At 51.5% G+C, this 23,657-nt stretch overlaps 2 protein-coding genes across 2 annotated transcripts; both read right to left on the bottom strand.

Annotated features, from left to right (window-relative positions):
* Positions 1-160: 160 nt before the first annotated feature.
* On the bottom strand, positions 161-10,697 carry GNB3 (G protein subunit beta 3). Its single transcript, XM_048295313.1, has 10 exons — positions 10,406-10,697; positions 5,709-5,810; positions 5,148-5,186; positions 4,892-4,998; positions 4,717-4,780; positions 4,442-4,604; positions 4,275-4,341; positions 3,145-3,346; positions 1,944-2,160; positions 161-1,123 (listed from the first exon to the last, which is right to left on the bottom strand). The coding sequence occupies exons 2-10, from the start codon at positions 5,763-5,765 to the stop codon at positions 1,017-1,019; spliced, it is 1,023 nt and encodes a 340-aa protein (XP_048151270.1). The 5' UTR covers positions 5,766-5,810; positions 10,406-10,697; the 3' UTR covers positions 161-1,016.
* A 1,492-nt stretch (positions 10,698-12,189) lies between these two features.
* P3H3 (prolyl 3-hydroxylase 3) lies at positions 12,190-23,375 on the bottom strand. Its single transcript, XM_048295561.1, has 15 exons — positions 22,903-23,375; positions 22,157-22,309; positions 21,287-21,473; positions 21,028-21,159; positions 20,004-20,137; positions 19,654-19,743; positions 19,290-19,342; positions 19,051-19,109; positions 17,769-17,893; positions 17,553-17,648; positions 16,433-16,583; positions 16,147-16,264; positions 13,720-13,795; positions 13,159-13,299; positions 12,190-12,885 (listed from the first exon to the last, which is right to left on the bottom strand). The coding sequence occupies exons 1-15, from the start codon at positions 23,311-23,313 to the stop codon at positions 12,673-12,675; spliced, it is 2,139 nt and encodes a 712-aa protein (XP_048151518.1). The 5' UTR covers positions 23,314-23,375; the 3' UTR covers positions 12,190-12,672.
* Between the last annotated feature and the right edge of the window lie 282 nt (positions 23,376-23,657).

Below are 23,657 nucleotides of genomic sequence, written 5' to 3'. Positions count from 1 at the left end.
CCAAAACATGTGAGGAACACCCTCCCCTGGGGACTGTGAGCTAAAGCAAGGTCTGTGAATGAGGTGTTGACTGGTTGAGACCAGCAGGCAATACTCACAGGAAAGGAGTTATGTTTGCTGTAGCTCATTGCAATGCTGGAAAGAACACAGCCTGCAGTGCTTCTGTGAGCTTTCTTTATTTGCCTGGGCTATGAAGATCTAAACAGACTTGAAAACATGGGCTGATGGCTACTGGAGAGATAGGGTCATCACACAATGCAGGAGTGAGGCAAAGAGGGAAGGAACAGCAAGAAGCAGACAATAAATAAGAATAAATATAATAGTCCCTGATATCCTGGCAGGTCTGGAGGGCTACCTTTCTGCCATTTATGCATAGATAAGAACTTGAACTAAGAAAAGAATAAATATGTTGCCTAGTATTCTGGCAGGTCTGACGGCTGCCTTTCCCCCCTTTATGCATAGATAAGACCCGAGCTAAGTGTTCCCCCATGGAACTGAGCCGAATTTACACTAGCTTTTTCTTTGAGCTGGTGCCATAGAAATCTCAAACTCAGTGTGTCTCTGGGGCTGTCTGCACGGATCTAGGACAGCTGCACAGAGGCGTTACGTAGAGTTAAATCAGGGAAGGATCTGAGTGTTGCATGAGGGGTCCTCTGAAGGAGGAGGATGAGTATCAGTGTGGGTAGAGGTGTCTGAAGGAAGGTGCAGGGTGTGTGAATTGTACTGTTAAGTCCTGAGACATAAAGACCAGGTCTTCAAGCCTGCACAAGGCTGGAAACTGCCAGGGCTGTTTAGAGGTGGAGAGAAGGGCCAGTGTGTGTGCTCCTCCTCCCCAGCTCCCCCTGCTTCTCCTCCCTGATCTCCTTTCCCTTTCACTCTGAGACTCCTACAAGTGACCTGTGTCTAGAGACAAGTGGGAGTGGTAGGTAGGTGTTGTGCTCATCTGATGATGCTGTTTGCATGGGCTCGGGCTGTGGGCTGTGCTTCTGCTGCTCTTCCCCTCTCTGCTGGCGTGCTCAGTTCCAAATCTTGAGGAAGCTGTCCCAGGAGCCAGTGGCAACAGCCATGCCGTCCGCCGTCACGCCCAGGCAGCTCACTCTGTTGTCGTGGCCAGAAAGGATTCCTGTTGTAGGAAAGAAGAGAGGTCAGGGAGAAAAGAGGGGCCAGTGAGAGGTGACAGGGTTGACCCTGCTGAGGACACACATTGCAGGCTGTGCCTACACGCTGTGTCTGGCCCTGTCTGTTCCTGCACCACCTGTTACAGTCACCACATGGCTAATAGGAACAAACATGCAGAAGAACTTCTGTGTGTGGTGTACAGCCACCACCCACAGGCCTGGCCAAAGGGTTCTTGGGAAGGTATGGCTGGCTGAATCCTCATACAACTGCTTTCGTCCTGGAGTGATGGTAGGACTAAGGTAGGAGGGGGTGCTTGATAAGGCTGAGAAACAGCAATGCTGTTGGTGGGCTGTGTTTCATGACTTTTCAGAGGATAGGGGCCAGATCTGGAAGAAAAATGTTGCATGTTCTGTGTATAAGCATCACAGAGTACCCAAAGATGTTGGATGGAAGCCCAGGTGCACACTTGGCTTGGTGCCTGGCCACCAAGTGGCACTGTGAGTACCTGGAACTGGCAAATGGCAGGCTAGGAGAAAGTAGGATATTCTGTTGGTGGTTGTGAGCAGTTTTAGCTGATAGGAGCCTTCTTGTCCCCCTTGAAACAATGTTGTTTAAAGGCTTGACTTCCTTAACATTAAAAACAGCAGCTCTTCTACACCAGTGAGAGTTGTCCTAGTTCTGGTGTGCTCCCTAAGTGCGAGAGAGCTTTGCTGGGTTTCAGTCAGTATGGCATGTGCTCTGGTTAGATAAAGTGTCTTTTCCTTGCCTTGGTAGGGACAGAGGCCCTGCAGGGAGGGAAAGAAGGACCTCACGGAGCCACTCACCCACACGCTCTCCTTTTAGGGAGTCCCAGATGTTGCAGTTGAAGTCATCATACCCAGCAAACAAGAGCCGCCCACTGCGGGAGAGGGCGATGGAGGTGATTCCGCAGATGATGGTCTCGTGGGAGTACGTGATGAGCTCCTGGTCCGCCCGCAGGTCAAAGAGGCGGCAGGTGGCATCGTCAGAGCCGGTGCAGATGGCTTCTCCGTTAGGGAAGAACTGGGGAGGGCACACACCAGGTTTTAATGAGGTTTTCCTCAGATCCTGGTGGAATTCCTCAACTTGTCACCTCCCTGCTAACCACCAGGAAGCCACAGAGGCAGGAAAACCTGGTGGGACCAGACACTGGATCATAAAATTTGAGTCTGCTGAAGGGGGAGACTGATACTTCTCGTAAGGCTTAATAAATCCCTTCCACTCAAAGAAAACAAACGGCCTAAGGGCTAGAGCTGTTGCAAGACATCTCAGTGCTTTATTTTAACTCCAGCTGTTAGGTTGGGCTTTGACAAGTGTCCACCCATTATTCCCCATCTGAGTTTATTCCCCAGCTGCTATTCCCCTAGCATCATTCTGGCTACAAGAGCCTTCCTCTGTCTGATCCTCATATCCCAACCTTCTCATACATGTTTGTTTCCTGCAGCCTTGCTCTGAGCAGTAAAAAAAGGGTTCCTCGGGAGCAGGTACGGCAGAAAACCATGTGGCTGGCAAGGTAGCCACGGGACAACTGAGAGAGGTTTTACTGAAGTCAGTGGAGGGTGCTTAGAGCAGCAGAGTGCAGGAAGCTGGCAGGCTCATTTGATAAGCTACAAGGATCCCAAGTCCCCACCTCTTCTGTCTGGAGCTGATCTCAGCTGAGTTAGGTATTCCTGCTGCCTCACTTGTGTCTTGGGCCAGGGCTGCTGGAGCGTGCCTGAACCACAGTTCCCAGCAGCTGCTGTGAGCAGAGCTGAACCAGCACCTGTGTCAGGGTACTCAGCTCCACAGACCATGGTGGATGCTTTGGTGCCTGGGAAGACCCCTCCTCCAAATTTCAGTGAACTTGGGCCCTGCTTGCTTCGGCCTGGATCACGCGGCCAAGGTCTGAGACCCCTGTTACCCTTATGACTGTGACAGCTTCTTTCAACCTTGTTCCAAGGCTGTTTTGGAGCTGTTCCACCCCTCATTTTCCATGCCTCCCTACCACTGTGCAGACAGCATACGTACGGAGATGGCGTTGATGTCAGACTCATGCCCTGAGAAGGTCTGACGGCAGGAGCCCTCCCGCACATCCCACAGTTTGGCAGTAGCATCACAAGCCCCAGAGATGAAGAGTTTGAAGTCAGGGGAGACGGCCAAGCTCATGCAGTCTCCAGTGTGACCAATGAACACAGTCTTCTGCTGCCCCGTCTCAATGTCCCAGAGCGCGCTGCAGGAGGGGAGAGGAGAGGAGAGAAGGTCTCAGAGCCAGCTCAGGCAGAGCAGGCCTACAGCTGGGCTGAAGAGCTGTCCCACTCGCAGACAAAAGGAGGGAAGCCATGGCTACAGCACGGGAAAATGGGTGAGAGCATCCCTGGAGTCAGCTGTATAAAACAGGAGATATCTTCACAGCTGCTGTTGGCAATACCTTTGCCAAAGCAGAGTTAGACTAAGGCTGGGGGTGTGTGAGGTTTGGCATATTCCCAGAAGTGTAACAGCTGAAGGGAATACTGAGAGACGGTAAGAGAGACACAAACACAAGACAGACATAAAAAATAGCAAACAGCTGAAAAAGGTCTGCTGTGTCCATGCTCGTAAGATGCAAAGCTCTTGTTCAATAGGATCCCACGCCACAGCTGGGCAAACGAGCCATGTGTAATCCTGATCTCTGACGGAAATGCCACCTGTCCTTGGTCAAAAGGTTCTTCCAAAGCAGGTGTTGGGATGGGGTGGGGTGAATAAAGATTCAGGACTGTTCAGAGGCACAGCACAGTGAGCCCTGAGAACCAGGAACAAAAGGATCCAGGCACTGTCTCTGCAGGTGTCCCTTGCACAGAGGGCAAGGCTTGAGAAGTGGAGAACCTATGTGTGCTGCACATAAAATTAAAACACTTTCTGTCCTGGTATAAATGACTCTGTTCTTTGTGAGAACTGATGACATGGTCCCTACTGCTTGACTTGGCCTCAGCTGGGAAAAGAAGCATCTGTTCTGCCAAGGGAGGAAGAACGGATCAGGCTTCCTAAGGTGCTCCATGTGGCCTCCCCATGTAGGAGCAATTCTTCCTTAGAGAGTGGACTGCTGCAGAGCAGAAGGACTGCACTTGTTGCTGTGCTAAGAGCAGAGGTCATTCCACTAGGATGCAGAAGGGAGCACTCACCATGTGGTATCTCCAGAGCTAGTCACAATATTGTTGTCATCAAGAAATCGGCAACAGGAGAGGTATCCTGGGAAGCAGGAACAAGCAAATATGAGAAAAGGGGCAGGGATAGAAGGGTGAAGTTTGGAAGCAGGGGGCACCCAGTTGCAGGCAGGCAGTGCACACACCTGTATGGGCTGAGAGCTCCCTGCTCACTTTGACGTTGCCTTCACGAGACTTGAGGCTGTAGATGGAGCACATGTTGTCAAGGCCTCCACAGGCCACAAAATTGCCAGAGGGGGCATAGGCACAGGTCATGACCCAGGAGGAACGAAGAGGGATGGCATGAACCTGGGGTGACCAGAAACTGTGTCAAGACTCTTGGCAGCAGAAAGAACAGGTTGAGGGCACCAGCTGAGGGGACCCACTCCAGCATCCCAGTTTGCAGCCACCTGACTCCTACCTTGTTAGTTGTGTATGTGTCCCACACGATCAGTTTCCCATCTTGTGAGGCACTGACCATGAGTCTGTGAGAAAGGAACAAGATCATGTTAGTAGCTCTCTTCCCATCAGAGCCTTCCTGCCCGTCACACCCACGTGCTGTCCTGCACCAAGCAGATCAGCAGCAGCGCTCTCACTTGGAGTCTGTGGACCAGTGCAAGGCGTAGATCTTGGCCAGGTGTCCCCGCAGGGTCCTTCGGGTCCGCATCTGGATTTGTCCAACAGGGTCCACTCCAGACACAATCTGAAGAAAGAGTGGCAGGAGAGCAAGAATTTATCCTGGACTATCAGGAGCTTTACTGCTTTCCACATCTCTGCCTCCTAACTCCTTCCTGAGTGGACAAAATCCCCCTCAGAGTGGTGGTAGCTTGCCCAGCCAGCCCTGTCCCTCACCTGAGCAAGCGTTGTGTCTGCACAGGCTTTCCGGGCATCCTGCAGAAGAGACAAGAGCAGATGAGACATGTGCAGAAGGCAATGCCAAGTGAAACTTGGGGTCATAGTCTGAGGGCTACTAGAAGTAGGAACTGTGGCTTTGCTTTGTTTGGATTGTGGCCAGCCCAGGCGGATCCTGGTCTGTGATTAGGGCACCTTAAGAGCAGTCAAATGTCAGGAAGGTAAGCCAAAATTTGCTCAGCATCCAGTTCACTATGCTACACCCTTTCCATAGACCCTCCCACCTGACAGAACACCAGCTGTCTCACAGACAGAGGAGATCCTGGGGCTTCACTACACTCGTGGGACCCCTGTTCCCTCTTCTCTTGCTTCCCCTACCACTCTTCCCCCCACCATGGTGTGAAGATCTCCATTAGTGTTTAAAGGGCTGTGGAGAACTGCAGAGTGCTCCAAGTATGTAGACGGAGAAAGCCCAGCTCCAGTTTGTGGCTGAAGAGGAAGGTCTGGGCATGCAGTGGGGGTGTAGAGATGCTCTCAGCAGTTTCATGACTGTTGCATTACCGCAATCTGCTTCTTCAGCTGCTCAGCCTCCTGCTTCATCTGTTCCATTTCCCCCATCTTTCTGACCTAGGAGTGGCTCCTCCACGTGGGGCAGCCTTGGTTCTGAGGAGACAAATCAAACGAGAGAGGTGTGAGTTAGATAGGACACTAATGCTCAGTTATGGAAGTGTAGGTGTCTCTGATAAAGGATTAGTGATCATTTCTTGGCTGAATGCTCGGTAATGTCGTGCAGTATCTGGCCACAGCCCTTAGCATTTGGGAAGATTGTGCTGGGCCTGGTCAAAGGTCTGTTTTGTCTTGGATCCTGCTTACACATACACATGCAGAAGCTGAAGAACTCCAGAGCCTCTTGCTGAGGTTTTGGCCACACCTGTCCCCTCATTTTTAACCTCTCCATTCCAAGCCCTGGGTCCTCTTCATTGGCTTCTCCCTGTTCATGGCCAAGCTGCCCATCTCAGCTCCAGAGGAGGAAACTTGATGGGGGGAGCCCATTGGCTATCTCCTACTGTTTGTCCTAGGCAAGGCCTCACCAGGCAGGACCCACCAACTCTCTGACCACCAAGGAAATCTATGGGGCTGTTGAGGTCCTCTCTCAGGGTTCCCTTCTAGTTTCAAAAACCAAACCAAACGAAAACCAAACCAACCAGCCAACAAACAAACCAAAATAAAATAAAAAGGAAGGTGGATGTCTAGGGAAGGATCTAAGAACAACATAATAGTGGTACTTCTCCTACTTGCCCAGCCCCAGCTTTTCACTGACGTCCAAAGCGAGAGCAGCATTACTGTATGCAAGTCCTTGATGGACTTTTCTTCTGTGCCCTTGTCCCCACCATCTTTGTGCCCATGCCAAGTTTAGCCTCCTCAGTACCCCATGACGATGACTTCCACAGCTGGGTGGCAGACTCTGCAAAGAATTTCCTGCTTCTATCACTTCCCAGTGGCACTAGTTCCACTTGACAGTAGCTATATTTTGAGTTGGAAGAATCAGCAAATAACTGGTCTCTCTTCACCTCTGCACCCCTCCATATTTTATACATCTTTGTCATATACCCATCTCTTTTCTAGACTGCAGAGCACACTTAGTCACTCCTCCCGTGTAAGCTGTTACGTCCTATTACTTCTGTTGTTCTGTGAGCTTTTTGCAGTTGTTTACAGAATAAAGATTATATGGTTTTTGCTGGGAGAGCAGGGAACCAGAACTGTAATCCATATTCAAGATGCAGGTGCACTGTATCATTATACAACATCTCTCTTTTGTTCTCTCTTTATTGTTATGTGCGCTTAAATCTTCACCAGTGATTCCAGCATCTCCCACTTTTGTAGACAAACGTGATCTTTAATTGCTCCAACATTTCCCCTGGATAGATGTGAGTGTCCAGATATGCTCCATGTGTTGTCCAAGAAATGTTCCAGCAGCATCTGCAGAATTTCTCCTAGTCCCTGAGGGTCACATCAGCTCCACCCGTGTTGCCTGAAGGCCTCATTTCCTCTGGTCAGTGAGGCTTTGGATCCTTCCATACCAGGCTTGCTCTCTTGCTGTGGGCAAGCACATCCAGACAGTTCCCAAGTCCCACCTTTGCTTGCTGCTTGAGAGAGCACTTTGAGTTTCCCTTAAGAATTCCTTCCCTTGAATGTCTCCATGGCTTTCCTTTGATCCCCCAGGCACAGTGAGTTTTCACTTGTTCAAAGATTCCTGAGGCATGGCTTTGAGTGTAAGAAAGAGAAGGAGACACAGGTTTTCCCTAGCTCCTGGGAGGCTATCCCAGCAGGAGGCTATTTCAGGATGTATTTTGCAGAGAGAGAGTTGTGCCTGCTGCCTGCAAGGCTGGATAGAGCCACAGCACTGCTGACTCTTCCCTGCTCACTGCCCATGCACTGGATGTGGCTGCCAGCCCCAGCAAATGGTGAGGGAGCAGGAGGGCAGCCCGGGGCAGCACTGTCGGGGCGCAGAGGAACATGCCACAGCCATGGCCTGGGGCTGCCAGCCTCAGCTGCACTGAAGGATAGGAACAGACCAGCACCCAAGCTGGGGCCATGCCACTGGTTTCCTCTCTCCTTCCAACACAGCAGCAATGAGAGGGGCTCCTCACAGCAAGGCTGCACAGCTGCACCTCATCGAGTGACCCTGGCCATGAAAGCCCACCTTCATGCCCTTCCCCTCTGGGAAAGGGCTGGCATTCCACTCCACCTCTCAGCTGACTGACAGAGTGGGGAGATGCTAGGGAAGGCCTTGCGGCTTTCAGTCAGAAGCTGCACATCCTCCTTATCCTGTGATGTTTGCCCCTCAGTTTCAGTGTACAGTCAGGCTGCAGGACTCCATCCAGCTCTGGTCACAGCCTACAGCACACCAAGTGGCACACCCGAACTTCCAGCCACCCCGTGCAGCCAACCCTACCATTGCAGCCCACACTTCGTCCTTTTCCAGTGTTCCTTAGGACTGATCCATCAATCCTAAGCACTGGATTTCATTTTCCTGCTAGGTAACCTCTTCCCTCTGACTCTCTCCTTCCAGCCTCCTTTGCTTGGTTCCCAAGTTCTTCAGGCTGTTATTTCATACACCCTTGGCTATCTGAGATCATTGTCCACCTGCCTGCCCTAACTTGTCTTTGTAGACTTCTGGTTTTGCCCACCCAGACTTGCATAGAGATGGGAACCTTGTTCCCCCTTCCTTCCAATTTCTGCTCCAGGTGAAGCTGGCTGTAGGTGTCTTCCTCATTACCCATCAGATCCCGGTCTTCCTTTCATTGCTCCTGCTTTTTTACCACTCTCTTCCCTTCTCCAGTTGTTTCTCAACTCTGGCACTAGCATGGGAATGCCAATTCACTGCTCTGTGAACATTGCATCACCCTGCACAACCAGATGAGGGGCTTTCGGAGCCATAGGCAGATCAAACGGCAGGGGCAGGATGTCGAGGACGGATAAAAAGGGCTAAATATAGAGAAGGTGCAGCTCAGGATTCTGTCTGAACCTTTAAATCCCTCTGAGGGAACACTCTAAATGAAGCTGGGAATTGTTCTCAGTCTCAGAAGCACAAGGAGCCACAGATGAGCGATAATAGCTCCATCTTTCCCTGTCACCCCCATCCGTCACGTCCCAGTGCAATTTGTGGAGAGCGAGTTACCCGATCCCCAGCATAGTGCAGCTGCCTTCCAGGAGGACCAGGGCAGGTGTGCAAAAGAGCAGCTCGTTATGGTCATGTAAATTTAGGGCAGGAAATGGGAGGAACAAAATGGGGGAAGAACAGAGGAAAGGGAAATGGGGTTTCCTCCTTGACCAGCAGGACCTTAGGGATACACATTTCTTGTGGATCTAAGGATCAGCTCACAGTTGCTCATGGTGGGTGCCCAGGCTAGTTTTAATGGGAAAGGCTTCTAAATGGTGCACCCGTGGTGCTTGCTGGAAGTAAGGGCTCTTTCCAGTGAATGCTAAGCAGTAGAGGAAACCAAGTCCTTAGGTGCCTTTGAAAAAAGCAATTCACAACCCTCAGCACAGCTCCTGACAGGAGGACCTTGGCACCAGCACTGTTCCAGCATTGCACCTCCTGCAAGCATCACCAAGGAGCAAGCACGGCACAGCCAAACAGAGCCTGGGCTTGGTCAGTTCATGCCAGCCCTGTTCTGAGCTCTGCCTTAGCTGTGCTCATCCAGTTCACAGCTCTTGGCTTTTGAAATCACGTTTCATTTCTTCTGCTCTCCAACATGACAGTTCTTTCCCCTCCTGCTTTTTCTAACGAAATTCCTGCTGCAGCACTCCTGTCTTGTGGGCAACCAAACCCATCCTGAGTCCTTCAGTGTCTGCTCATAGCAGATGGAATGCCTCCTACTGTGGTGCAGGACGGAGGGGGATCTGGAATCATTCATCTTCTGCCTTTTGCTGCCACACCCTGACTGTTCAGAGCAGCGGCCAAATCCCTTGCACCATGCCATGGAGGTGGCCCAGCTTGCTCCCTGGGGGCTGTCCCTCTGAGTCACCTGCATCACTCCCTGGTGGGGATAAGGGTGCAAGTAATGGGTGGGAAAAAGAGGGAAGGTGGACCCTCTTATCTGTTCCTGGGTAGCTTCCCCCACACTGAGGAAGGAGTGGTCGCTCTCTGAAATGTTGGGAGAGGGCTGTGAATGAAAAAGGTGCAAGAAGGACTCAGTATGAATAGGCAGTGTCCCTGGGTCTCTGTGTAATCCCTGACTAGCTTCCCAGGCTCGCCCTGGTGACCCTGGGCTCCTTGCAGAGCCGGATACAGAGATGATCCCTCTCTCCTGTGATGGAGATCAAAGGTCAGGGTAAAATTACCCTGCTCTGCTCCTTGCTTTCCGAGGGCTCCTCCTCCACCCAGAACAGCAGCCAGCTGCAAAGAGGTGTGCACAGGGCGCACTGGGAGCGCAGGGCTGTGTACCAGCAGTGAGTGCCAGGTCGCTCAGGGGAGGTGTTACCCTCCTGCTCCAGTCTGGAAACTGGTGAGATTTACCTGCCAAGTGGAGAACAAGGAACCCCATCCCAGTGCAAAGCCCCCTCACCACTGTAAAGACACCTCAGTGCTAACCCCAACTCCTTTCCCACTGTGATCTTACCCTCCCTCATCCTCTGATGGGATGAGCCCTTGTTCATCAGGATCCTCCCCTCAGAATCACTCCAAGAAACTCAGCATCCCAAATGCCAGATTCACCAAGGTGACCTCAGGCATCGCAAGGCAGTAAACTTACCGGGACCTGTGGAGCAAGGTGGGTTGCAGTTCCCTCTGGATGGGACCCTCACAGCCTGCTTCCCTTGCCGAGAATGGCTCCTCGCTGCCCAGAAGCTCCTTGTACCTCTGCAGTCTCCAGTCAGTCCCGTTCGTCCACCCAGCAAGTCCCTTGCTCCCTCTCTGCTCCTCAGCCTCTCCCAGGACTGATCTCCCCATGGGGAGCTGGAAGGCTGTGGACGGGAGGGGTTGGGGGAGGGCTGATTCCAGGAGCAGCGTCAGGCAAATTAAATCAGACACCAGAGACTTGGGGAAATCGGATTGGGACGTAATGCAAAGCAGGTGGATGGGGAGGGGTGAAAAGAGAGAGTAGCACACTGCTCCTGAAGGGAAAGAAACAATCCTGGGCGGATTTGACTCCCTCTGTTTATATCAGCAACAAACTAATAAAGTGAAGATTAGCCAGAACACGCTAGGATTATCAGCCACCAGGGCAGGGCTTGTTGTACCTCACAGCCACAGGAATTCCTGCTTTCCCAGGGACAGCATGCCACTTGTGTCCTGGGCTGGGCGGAAAGAGGAATGATGCCACCACAGAGGGCTTGCAAAGGGAAAACCAATGGCACGGCCACCACACCCACTCTCAGCTGCAAACGGGGCTCTGGATGGGGAAAACAGAACTGGGCATAGGGGCCAGGGGTGGCAAAAGATTTGGTGGCATGCCTTTTGGCAGCCACTTTAGTGGGATGCTTCGAGGGGATTATCTTGGCCTCAATCTCTTTTAATCTCTCCTGCAGCTTTGGCCCAAGCCCGAGATAAATACCTTTTAACGGATCTCATCTGACGTCAGGAGGCCATCAGTCTAATCACCCAGGCCACCTTTGGGCAAAGCAAGCCAGAGATGTGGACACTGGCCCCTCAGGCCCCAACATGTCCTCATCAAACAGAAACCACCCAGCACTCCCCCCACAAATCATCGGGATGGACCTGTGAGTGCTGGGATGTGACAGGCCCCTTGCCAGGGAGAGGGAATTTGAAATGCACACAATCAAAGTCTTTCCTGTGACCCTGGGGAGGACGGGAAGAAAAAAGGGTTGCCAACACAGGTTTCCCCAAGCTTGGTGCTAAGAAGTGTCAGGATTCAAGCTGAGGAAAGACTTCCCCTTCCATGGAGCAGGGGCCCTGTGCCAACAGTGACAAGAGGATCCACCTACCTACCTCTTACACCACTGGCCCTCCCTCTACAGATTTCTTCCACTTGAACTGCACTTGGGGTCTCCATGCACAACTCATCAAGGCTTGAGTATGTCATGACCACAGATTGATCTCTTGCTCTAATGCTTCCCAGGAAAAGGGTCACTGCTCTTTTTGATACTCCATATCCACCCCACTCAATTCCTATTTGGCTACAATATAATCCCATCTCGGGATACTAATCCCCTGGGCAGTGACAGCAGATTGTCTATCAGGGTGGAAAATGATAAACAAAATCTCTCTTCTGCTTTCAGGGACAATTTCGTGCATGCAGAGGGGAAAAAACCAAAACAAAAAAAAAAGAGGCCCTGCGACAGAAAAACGTGAGTGTACAGTGCTTTTTCTGAAAGGCACTCCTCACCCTTTCCATGTTAGCCATGTCAGAGCTCTTGCTCTCCCTTATTGGAGATCTCCCTCATACCTGGCATCTGGGCAAGTACTTTGTTATCTTTCACTGAGGGCTCAATGCCCTTCCATCATTTGTTCATTAAATTTCAATCAGAAACAAGTGTGCACGTCTCCCTGGTATACAGACTCAAGCTCCCATCAATATCTGTGTCCAGCATTTGGCTTTTATTCCATATATTCACAAACCCTCATCTTTCCTGTCTCAGGTCACCTGCAAGGTTCTGGACTTTGGAGGTGCTTAGGAAATTCAAAGGCTTTAGTTTTCACTTCCTGAATGTGAGACAGCCCTTGCTGAAAGACTCCAGGCTCCTCCTCCCCCTCTCAGATTTAGCCCCTGGATAGCCAAGAAGTTGGCACTGAGAGGAGAGGGGTGAGAAGACCTTGTCTTCTTACTTCTGAGTGAGACAAACACGGTGAGCCAGTGAAGAAAGTTCCTGTTGTCACTGACTTCCACACTGTGCCCTTCTCCCACTTCTCAGCTGCTGGGACACCACAGAGAAGAAAGCTGCACCCCTCCCCATCACTACGGCTCTACCACACTAATACACTGCTCCAGGCCTCCGTGGTCCCGGTCCTCCCGTGACCTGCCAGGCCATGGTGTGTGACAGTCCACAGGGCCCCGTGCACTCAGAACTCATCTCTGGCCCGTAGCACCTTGGGGTGCTGCTTCCTGTCTGAGCCAGGCCTCTGTCTCTGATCTGCAGGCTTGGTTCCACGGCTGGGAGCACGAGGCTCTGAGGAGGATCTGCTGCTGCGATCAGTTCCCTCATGTTTATCTCCATCAGGCTGGTCCTGCTCCACAGCCCTCTGCTTCATCAGCTCCTCTGCCTTCACCCGTTCCTGCAGCCATGGAGACAGAAATTATGTGAATCCTCCCTGCTGGGCTCTCGACCCTGCTCGCAGGGGCTGACAAAACACATCCACCCAAATGCCCCAGAGCCCATTCCCTCCTGCAGGACTCATCACAGGCCCTCCACCAGACACCTTGTCAGAGGGCAACCCCCAGCTACTGCACTAGGCCCTGCCCCAAAGGAAAGCCCAAAAGCTGTTCCTCAGTGGGATTTGATCTCACTTGGAGGTACTTGTATTTGTTTCTTCAGCGTGGCCCTTCACCTGCTCAGCATGCTCCTGGGAGTGTGTGTACCAGAGGGCAACGGCGCAGCGCCTTCCGCGGCTCACGGCCCACACGCCATGGGGGTTCTCCTTGCCAGAGCTGAAGGCTACCAGCCTCCCACACTTCGGATGCACCTCGGCCTGCCAGGAGAGAGAGAAGAGATCATGAAGCCAGCAGACCCCTGCTCTGGAGTACACAGTCCTACAGAGGTGACAGTGCCTCTGGGAACATGGAAGAGCAGAGAGCTGCTAGGCATCTACAGCCAGTCTAGGAGCAAGGCAGATCTTGGAGAGGGACAGAGAGAATCAATGGGACAACAAAGGTCACAGACACCTGCAGACTGGAAGAGCCTGGGAAATCTTGGCCAGGAAAGAGTCAAAGTCTCCTCTGTCTGAGATTTGCCTCAATTTGCCTTTAGCTGCCCCTATTTGAATCTGCCACTGCACCAGCACTAGATTGGTTTTGGAGTGGCGGGATCCAATAACCGACCAGTTTTCTCCTGCCCAGACTAAGTGTCGCCCTCAGTCCTCTCACCCTCTTTTGGCCAGTCCCAGACTTACTGTGACAGTCACAGAGTCCATTTCAGTGAAGAAAAGGCCCCCACCTTGGAAGTCATCATTGAGGTAGAGAATGCCACTGTGGACAAACAGAAAAGCACATATGTACGGTGAAGCTTATTCCTCCCAAGTGTTTCCCCACACTCCTTGTCACAGGTTCAAAAAGCGAGCAGACCAGTTCGCAGGAGAATCCATCTTAGGGTGTTAAACCCAGCAGTGCCTAGCTCAGGGGAGTCCCTGACCTGCAAGCCACAGGAGGCTGGGAGAGTATGCCAGGGAATTAGCTCTACACGCTTGTCCCGTTTTGTTTTGGTTTGTTCTTAATCCCCTGCAGCATGCATCTGTGGCACTGTTGTGGGCTTGGGATGGATCTTGTTTCTAACCTGTTGTTTATGTTTCAAGGTTGGGAATAATCCAACGCCTGGAAGAGGAGATTGATCAGCAAAGAAAGCCATGTCTTAACAGCCAAGGAATTTCAGGGTAACATTAGAATGATCAAAAAGAGGCCTGCTGCATGCAGAAAAGAAAACTGAAACAGGAAACTTCTTTACTAAAGTTATACAAAAAGAGAAATAGTGACGCCACTGCATAGCACAGGTGAGATCACAGTTAACTAGGTGAAAGAATGGACCACAAACTACCTGAGTTCCTCTTGGTATTCAATTTAAGCTGATAGAAAACACCAGAGGAACAACAGAGGCTCTTAATTACTGGGACTGGGAGGAAGAAATACAAATCAATGCTGTGTTTGCTGAAGCAGTGTTAAGGACATAAGGGCAGTGAGAGGATTACCAGCCCTGAAACCCAGGAAGTTATAGCTCTTCTGCCAGAGGGTTTTAATAAGGCTGTGAAGCCAGGGTGGTGACATGAGTGGAGAAAAACAAGGATAGCTCTCACACATCCAAAGGCACAGGAAGATAGGGATAATGGCTGCAGCATAAACAGACCTGTTATCCTGACCTCAATAGTCTGCAGGGCTTTAGACTCCATTTCTGAGAAGGGTAATTGGAGGACAAAAAGTAAATGGAAAATGGTCTTAAAATGTAACATGGGGGTACTAAAAGCAGATTGGGCTACCCACATAACGTTTGAAAAAATAGTGGATTTTCCAAGGAAACACTTGCTCAATCTCAGCAGTTTGGACTCTGGTAAAAGGACTCAGAATGGTGCCATGGGGGAAATTTCTAACTAAAAGAGAAGATGAAGACAACTGTAAACAGCACACAGGGACCAGCGCACCACTGGCACACAAAGGAGCACGGTGCACCCAGAGCAGCATCACTGGGACTCGTGGGCCCCAGGGTCCAATCCTGTTCAATAGCATCATTAATGCCCATAGCACAGATCCACAGAAATGATCCAGGAAGTTTGGAACACAGGGACTTCATTCAAAAGGACACTGTAAGAGCTCAGCCCTTGTGACCTGGTTGGGCAGTCACAACTCAAACTGCAAGAGGACAGAGATACTCCCAAAAATAGGTCAGTAGCATAGATTCTAGGAAGGTATTTTACCATCCATTCAAGTGGAAGTCAGAGAACCCAAGGATCAGTGAAGTGACAGCCTTTCTCACAGGAGGGACAGAGATCTAACTAGTTACATGACAAAGCCTGGTAACTTAACAATCTGGTTATACCAAGTAAACACCAGTATCCAAAGGGAAACAACTCAACGATACTGGAATTCCCTCTAAGTCCCGTATCCTCATCACAGCTGCTTAGAGATTTCTGCTCTGGATACAGCTACCATTCAAGGAAAAGATAAGTAAAATTTCTGGATGCTCAGGGATGAGATGGCAAGTAGGAGGAATCAGCTGTAGTGAACTGACCTCATCTGGCTGCAGTGTGCAACAACTGGCATCATCATTAAAATATATTTCAGGTTCTTTCACAGAAGAGTAACAAAACTTGCCACAGGCTGGAAAAGACATAAACTCTCACGTGGAATGGAAAAACCCAACACAAAGTATTGGCAGTGAATCTTGAGAGAACAGTCACTGAAGTACACTGACTGCTCAAACAAAAGAAATCCAAGGAGCTTGACTAGCCCTCTCCTGCAATTCACAGGAGACTGTAAAAGATGGAACCCGACTACAAGAAACAGCCTGTCAGAAGGGCTGGCAGCTGACTGCAGTACTGTAGTAGACCCACAAAATAACAGTTTGAGATCATGGTTCTAACGTGTGCAGCCTCCCAGCCTCATTCTGCTCTCTCTTGAAGCTGGCTGTGAGAAGTAAGGAGGGAAAAAGGGCAGGTCTTCCCAGACCAGGGAAGGTGTTTCACAGCTTGTTCTGAAGCCACTGATGCAGCCTTCTGCCTGACGCTACAGTCTGGGATGGCTTTGAGCCAACCATCACCTGGCTTCTATAAGCTAAGCTCATCCTCTGATGGGGCCAGGGAAATCTTCACATGATCTAATGAAGGTGCTCTTACCTGTAGTCCCTGTACACATAGGCAGGAGGTTCTTTCCAGCACTCTTGCCCCTCAGGATCCAAAAGACAATTATCAGCGTGGACAGGATGACTAAGATCCATGCGACCTTCCTGCTCCCCTGAAAAGTTACAGAAAGGAGTATGGGCATTTTTGGTTTCAAGAAAGAATAAAGCAGAGAGAAAGGGGTACAGTGAGAATAAAGGGAGGACAGTCTCCTGAGAGCATGTGGCTGGGTGTGAGGAGACTCCCTGGGAGACAGGGACTAACAGGATGAAAGATTCTTTACCATCTACAGCTGTGCGACACACAAGGTGTGTGAATGAAAAATGGAGTTTCTTTCCAGGAGTAAAATAGGATTCTATGATTTTCCGAGATTTCTCACTAGCCTGCAGAAGCAATCTGGCGTCTCTCCATTCCACGTCCCCATTTTGGGCCAGCTACAAGTGAAAAACAAGTCTGTTACAATACTTACAAAGACACTGTAAGGAATGATACATGTACACAGTACAGAAGAAGACACATCTGTCAAGTCCTGTGGTCACTCAGGCAAGAAAAGAACACATTTTCTCATTTAAATATGACTCAGGAGTACAACTGCACAGCACAGCAATTATTTCCTTCTACTCGGCCCATGAAGCCACATCTGGAATGCTGCATCATTTTGGCTCTCCCACTACACAAGGGATACTAGCAGACTGAAGTGAGTCTTGAATGAAGGGTCTTAAGATGGCAGGAGTGTTGGAGCACATGACTTAGAAAAAGAGGCTGAAAGATTTCGCTTTCTTCAGTCTAGAGAAGAGAAGGCCAAAGGAACATCTAAGTACAGCCTCCTGTCACCTAAAAGGGGGTTACAAAGGACATGGAGACAGTGTCCCCTCAGAGAGACACACTGAAAAGAGGCAACAGACAAAAGCTGCAGCAAGGGAAATCTTGTTAGATATAAAGAAAAATTTCACCCTCACAAGACTGGTACAGCACCGACAAAGGTGCCCAGAGAGGCTGGAGAATCTCCACCCTTGGAAATGTTCAGGACTTGCCTATGCAAAGAATTGAGGGATTTCATCTAGCTTTGGAATTAGACATGCTGCAAGCTAGAGGTCAGATTAGAGATCTCAAGAGGCTCCTTCTACCTTAATTTATTCTCCAGTTCTAAACTAAGCATGTCTGTAAGGCTGCCTCACAGGAACAAGCAGTCCCAAAACCCTGCCTCGCAGGAGATAAAGCACTTGCCAAGCCCTCCACGTACGACATCCCTGAATGCGATTGAGGAGGAAGCAGGTCACAGGAGACCACACATGTTGCAAGGGAGACACCACCCAGAGTGCAATTCACAGAAGAAAATGCTCAGGTGGCAAATTCTCTTTCTGGACAATTAAGAAGGCAGCAGACTCACAGATCCATTTTACCTGCATGGCCTTCAAAACAGTTAACCCTTCAAATCTCTCATGTGGGGTGTGAGGCGACCGTCTTGCCCGGTATCCATCTCCTGCTTCCCCTGCTGCCTGGAATAAAAGGATACAGATGATATGCATGAGGCTACCACCTCTCCTCCATGGAAACCCTACTGCCCTGCCTGCTGAGGAGGAAAGCACACAAGAGTTCTTACAGGATCCTGGCCTCACCTTTGTCAGTCGGAGGAGGTCCTTACACTCAGACTCCGTCAGCACTCTGTCGAACACAACCCTCTGGGTTCCATTCATCTGCTGGGAATCCATTGTGACAGCAATACCCTCGAAAGGCAAAGGACCTGTTGAGAAGCAAGCACAGATAGGCATGAGCAAGCTTTGGACAAGAATCCCTCAGACACCAACCCCCAGCCTGGATAAGGAAGTGGAGAGACACTATACATTCTCTGAGAAGACAGGACAGTTCCCCAGAAGTGCCCATTCCTCGCAGACCCCTCACATGCTTCAGGGGAACCAGAGCAGCAGCTGGGGAAGCTGGCCTACAGCGCGTGCTTCAGGAGCCAGCAGAGACTTGGGACTTGCTGGGAGAGCAGCAGGGAGCTGGGGGAAGTTGAGTGCACTGTGGATTGCGGCAGCAGAACAGGTCCAGCCTACTGGAGTGAGGCTCTGGAGAAAAGAAGCAGGTAAACACCTCCATCAACCCTCCTTTCAATCATCTTTCATCAACATCTTATGCCAGAATTATCTCCGGTGAATCCTTCTACTTTCTTCATCCCCAAAGAGAAAGACTGGATATTGGCTAGTGATTTGGCTTGTTGATCTTTGGCCTTGTTTCCCAGCCCCTTTAACCTCTCAGTGGTGAGGAATGCCAAGGCACTCAGGCCCTCAGAAGGCTCTGCTCTCACATGTGCCACAGCAGAGAACCACTTGGGGTCATTTTAAGCAAAGACTCCAGGACAGAGCCCTGAGGCTCTGTATCCACACATAAGATTAGGGGACCAGCAAGAACACGAGACTGCACTGCACTCTGTATCATTCAGCCACAAGCCCTTCGGACTTATGTTTTTCAGGGAAAGACTTGCCCAAGTTAAATAGTCTGCTTCCAGTTTCCATTTCCCAGCCCCTCCCTCCATGTCCCTTTCAGAAAAATGCTGATTGAAGTTGGGCTGGTGGAGTTGAACCAGGTTTGGTGTAGACATTCCTGGCACACTGAACAGGGATCTGCACATCCACAGGCTTGTCACATACTCAGGCTGCTCTCAGCTTCTCCAGCCACAGTGCCCTTTGAGTACACATGCCAGAGATGTACACAGCGAGATTTTGCAAGATTACACATGCATCAAAGAGGAGGAAAAGAACAGTGAGAAGACTTGCTGAGCCATTCAAGTGAGTCTGCATCTATGCTAGCATTCAAATGTCTGAGGATGGAAGAAAAGACAGCACTTAGCCTGACTAAGCCTGGCTGGCTGCAAGACCTCCTTCAAGCTCTTTTACTCACCCCTCTTCCCCCTCTCTTCCACATCCAGAGTTTCCTGCTTTTGCTTCTCCTGATCCTCTCTCGGGAGCAAGGGAAAAAACAGAGACCAGGGCTGTCAGTACACAGAGCTATGCCTAACCCTCCTCTGTAGTAGCATTTCACATCCTTCCTGTTCCTGTTGTGCCCATTTCTCTACATACTACTGTTCCTTGTACCATCCCTACTTACACTGCAGTCCTAGCAGACATGCCCAATCTTACCTGTGTTTCTCCTTTAGGTTTTCAGGAATCAGCTCATCTGGAGTCCAAAGATCCTGTAGGAACAAACACAGGTGGTTCAGTACACAACAAACCTTGCACTGCTTCTCCAGTGAGTATCGGACCAGTCATTGTGGCCCACCTCTCAGGACAGACAAATTGAGCCAATGCATATGGTTACAGCACCAATTTCAAACTAACTTCAGTCCTGGAGCAGCAGAAAGGCCTTAAAAATCCACCTCATAAGGACTTGGGGATCCCTCTCCTCAGCATCTGATCCTTTCTGGATCACGGCCTACTAAAGTGAATTCTGACAACAGTATCCGTGAAACCATGGCAGGAAGATTAAGATGATACTGTTACTTACAGGGTCATTAAAAGTTTCTCCTAGATGCTCCACTGCATAATAAATCAACTTCTTCTCCATCAAAGATCTCTGCACATAATGCTGAATACTCTAAGGAAGCAAAGAGACTGTCAACCAACCACCCCACAAAGGACAACCCCATCTCTGTCCAGGGCAGAAACCTGCCCCATGACACTGCTGTGCACAATCAAAGCTTGTTTTTGTCCTGAAGGGACACTGACTGTGATAGACCAGAAGTAAACCCAGGCTCCAGTTTCTTCAGTCCTGGGCTTGGGTTTACCTTTTTGTCTCCTGAACTGCAATCATGTCCTATGGGACAGGGAAGGACCAAGAAGTGGAATTGTAACTACCTGTCTGGCTGCGACAGCTGCGTCCTCTCCCAGTTCTGTGCGATACTGTTTCATTTTCTCCAACGTGGGCTCGTCCATCGGATAGAAGAGCAAGTAGGAAGCAGCACATTCAGCCGCTAGTGTCTGGTTCCCAACTTGGGCAGGGACAGAAGAGAAGGGACAGACATGTCTCTGAAAGACTCGAGCAGCGCATGCGTACAGGCCAGCAGCGCCCAGTGTCCCTGTCAGGATCTGGCAGCCGGCCCTACACCAAGTACGCATCAACCCCTGCCTCTACCCACCGATGGGCAGAGAAGACAGGGAATGAACCTGCTACAGAACTGACCTGCCTTTAATACTTATTGGGAGCTGGTTTAGAAGAAACTGATTAAAAGTAAGTATATTTTGAAAGAGAGATGGTCCCACCTCCCTCATGCAACAGACAAGATGAGGGATCTAGTGGCTTCTTTGAGATAGAATTTTTACCAGTGGTCTGACAGAGGAGATAAGAGACAGTTGGGTCAGTGTGGGGAGGAGCAGGGGTATGCAGAAGGGATGAGGGCTGAGGGATGTGTGAAAGTCACAGAGCGACAGGATGATCAGTGTCATAACAGGCCATCAGTTCAGCAAGGGCAAGTAGGGCTGACTCAGAGGGAACACCACTGCTGAGGTGAGATGCACATGTAGCCTCTAGGTAGGAAGTGGGAGCCTGGTCTGGAGCCATGTACTGAAAAGGAGGGTATAAAACACTCAGCAAATAGCTGGAACAAGGTCTTGAAAAAGTGTGCTGGAGGAAAGACACAAAGTGTAGAACAGCCTCACATCACAGAACCTGTGCAGTGAGACTGAAGAAGACCACAAGGGACAACTCCCAAGGTGGCCACAGGCTTAAACAGAGGTTTTGGGAAGAGTTAGGGGGCAAATAGAAGTAGAGCTCAAGTCAGTGTGCCACTCTTCCCCATGACAAGCTGCCCTCCAGGATCAGAGGCAAAGGGCAAGTGTAGTGGTGCCACAGCATAACCTGCTGGTTTGTGGCTCTGCTCACCTTGGCTGTAGGCAAACTGCAGTAAATCAAGATGAGAGGGTATGAAATCTTCTGTGGCAGAAATTCTCCCTGGCTTTGTAGCAATTTCCAGGACGCACTGCTGCCTGCACTTCAAAACCTGAATATAATGGGCTGCAAGAGAGAGGAGCAAGAAAGGCAGTAGTGCACACTTCTTCCAGACAGGAGTGCTGGGAGATGGGATGTGCCCAGTGTGGGGAGCACAGCCTTCCTACCCAATGCTGTGTGCCTCTAACACTACCTGCAATGGCTTCATACAGGCCAGGCTGCATTTTCTCCTCCTCATCCTCATCCTCCCAAGGCCCTTCACACAGGGCACGACACTCTTCCAGTGCTGACAGGGCCTCTGAGAGCGACTCCTCCAGCCTGGCCACGGCCTGCAGGTACTCATCTGCATCATAGTGCTGCACGCCAGTCTCATACGCTTCCTGTGAAGGACAGATCCAGGTCCCTTCATGAGTGTGGATGCCCTGAGACTTCCGAGTCACTCACGGGGTGGTGCTGACATATCGAGGCCCGCCTGCTCATGCAGAATCAACCACACAGTGACAGCAAATCTCAGACTTAAGCCAAATAACTGTCATCAAAAAGCCTCTCTGTCACACTTGCACTGGTTTGTCCTCACCTTGAAGAGAAGGCTGCAGAGAGATCTTCCTGCAGCCTTTCAGACACAAAGGGGTCTGAGCAGGACTTTTGACCAAGGCCTGTAGTGACAGAACAAGGGGCAATGGTATTAAACTGAAAAAGGGTGTTGATGGAAGATAAAATACTTGTTGGATTGGAGATAAGATACTTGTTATGATGACTGTAGTGAGACACTGGAGCAGGTTGCCCAGAGAAGCTGTGGATGTCCCATCCCTCAAAGTGTTCTAAGGCCAGGTTGGATGGGGCATTGAGCAACCTGATCTAGCGGAAGGTGCCCCTGCCTATGGCAGGGGGTTTGGATTAGATGATCTTTAAAGGTCTCTTCCAAGCTAAATCTCTCTATGATTCTGTGTATGGGGGCCCTGTCTCAAGCCATGGCCTTTGTGTGGGAACAGATCAGGGTCCCAGACTGGTCCCTAAGGTGGAATAAGAGTTGCTCATGCATGACTCTGCACTGAGCCCTCACCCAGTGCGGCGTGGCCTCCAGGTCCCGGAAGCTGTCTGACTTCACCCCTGACATACGCCGGTACTTCTCGATGTCCTCCCGCATTTGGAGGTGCTGGGGATTAGCGACGAAGAAGGTGTGAGCGGCAGACACGGCCTGATCCAGCTTCTTCAGCTGTGGAGAAAAGGCAGCAGTGCCTGTCATGCTCCTGCAGGTCTCTGCTGTTCACACCCACCCCTCACCCCAGCTGCTCCCCGGGTTCACAGAATCACAGAATTACAGAATGGGTCAGACTGGAAGAGACCACAGCAGGTCATCTGCTCCAACCTCTCTGCACAAGCAAGGGTCGTCCTATAGCACATGGCACCAGATTGCATGCAGATGGTTTTGGAATGTCTCCGGTGATGGAGATTCCACAACTGCTCTGGGCAATTTGTTCCAGCGCACAGTCACCCGCACAGTAAAGAAGTTCTTCCTAATATTCAGGCAGAACTTCCTGCGCATCAATTTCTGCCTGTTGCCTCTTGTAGTGGCTGGCACCAGTGAGAAGAACCTGGCTCCATTCCCTTGGCAACCCCCTTTCAGATATTCATACGCATCGATAAGGTCCCCTCTCGGTTGTCTCTTCTCGAGGCTGAGGGAAAGGCGTCCACACCCCCTCGGCCGCCCGGCGACCCTCCAAGAAAGGGGTGCCACGCCGGCCCCCTGCCGTGCACGACAGCACTGCCGGGGGCGCCGCCTCCCACCCGTGTGGGGCCGGTGCCCACCTGGAAGAAGGCCACCTGGAGGTAGTTGTAGGGCTCCCTGCGCTCGAAGTCGCGGCGCACGGCGCGGCTGGCGCGGTGCGCGGAGGGCGCGGGGCGCAGCCGCCGCCCCAGGCAGCGCTGCAGGCACCCTGCGCGCTGCAGCACCGGCCCGAGCAGCGCGGCCTCCCAGCCCCCGGGCCCGCCGGGGAAGGGCTCCTCCCGGGCGCAGGCGGCGCGGCAGGCGCGGCGGGCCGCCCGCAGCCCCGCGTAGCTGTGCAGGGCGCGCTGCAGCAGCTCGGCCGCCCGCGCCCAGTCCCGCGCCAGGTACGCCCGCACGCCGTCCGCGTACAGCAGGTCGAACGGCACCAGCCGGCCCGGCGACGTGGCGGCCGCGGCGGCGGCGAGGAGGCTGAGGCACAGCAGCGAGGCCATGGCTCCGCGAGGAGAAGGCGGAGAAGAGGAGAAGGGGTCCGGCGCGGGCGGGAGTCCTGGCGGGCCCCGGGCTCGGCCCACCCCGGGGGCGGCGCCGGTCCGGGGCCGCGGTGGGCGGGCAGGCTCGGCCCAGGTCCTGCTGCGCCGGCCGGGACCCGCCGCTGCCTCCGGGACTCCCGGTGCTGCTGCCTCTTTTTCTGACACGGGCCCTGGTCCGGGCGGCCGCCCCAGCGCGAACCCAGTGGGTCACCCAAACGCCTCCAACGAGGCGTCTCCTAAGGGGTTAATCTGTCAGGAGTCAGGCTTGGACACTTTCATACTCCCATCACATGGAGAACTGCTTT

Source organism: Corvus hawaiiensis, chromosome 2 (assembly GCF_020740725.1).
Source record: "Corvus hawaiiensis isolate bCorHaw1 chromosome 2, bCorHaw1.pri.cur, whole genome shotgun sequence".
Classification (NCBI taxonomy): Eukaryota; Metazoa; Chordata; class Aves; order Passeriformes; family Corvidae; genus Corvus; species Corvus hawaiiensis.
The sequence above is the reverse complement of the archived record's forward strand: the minus strand, read 5'-3'. Positions and strand labels throughout refer to the sequence as shown.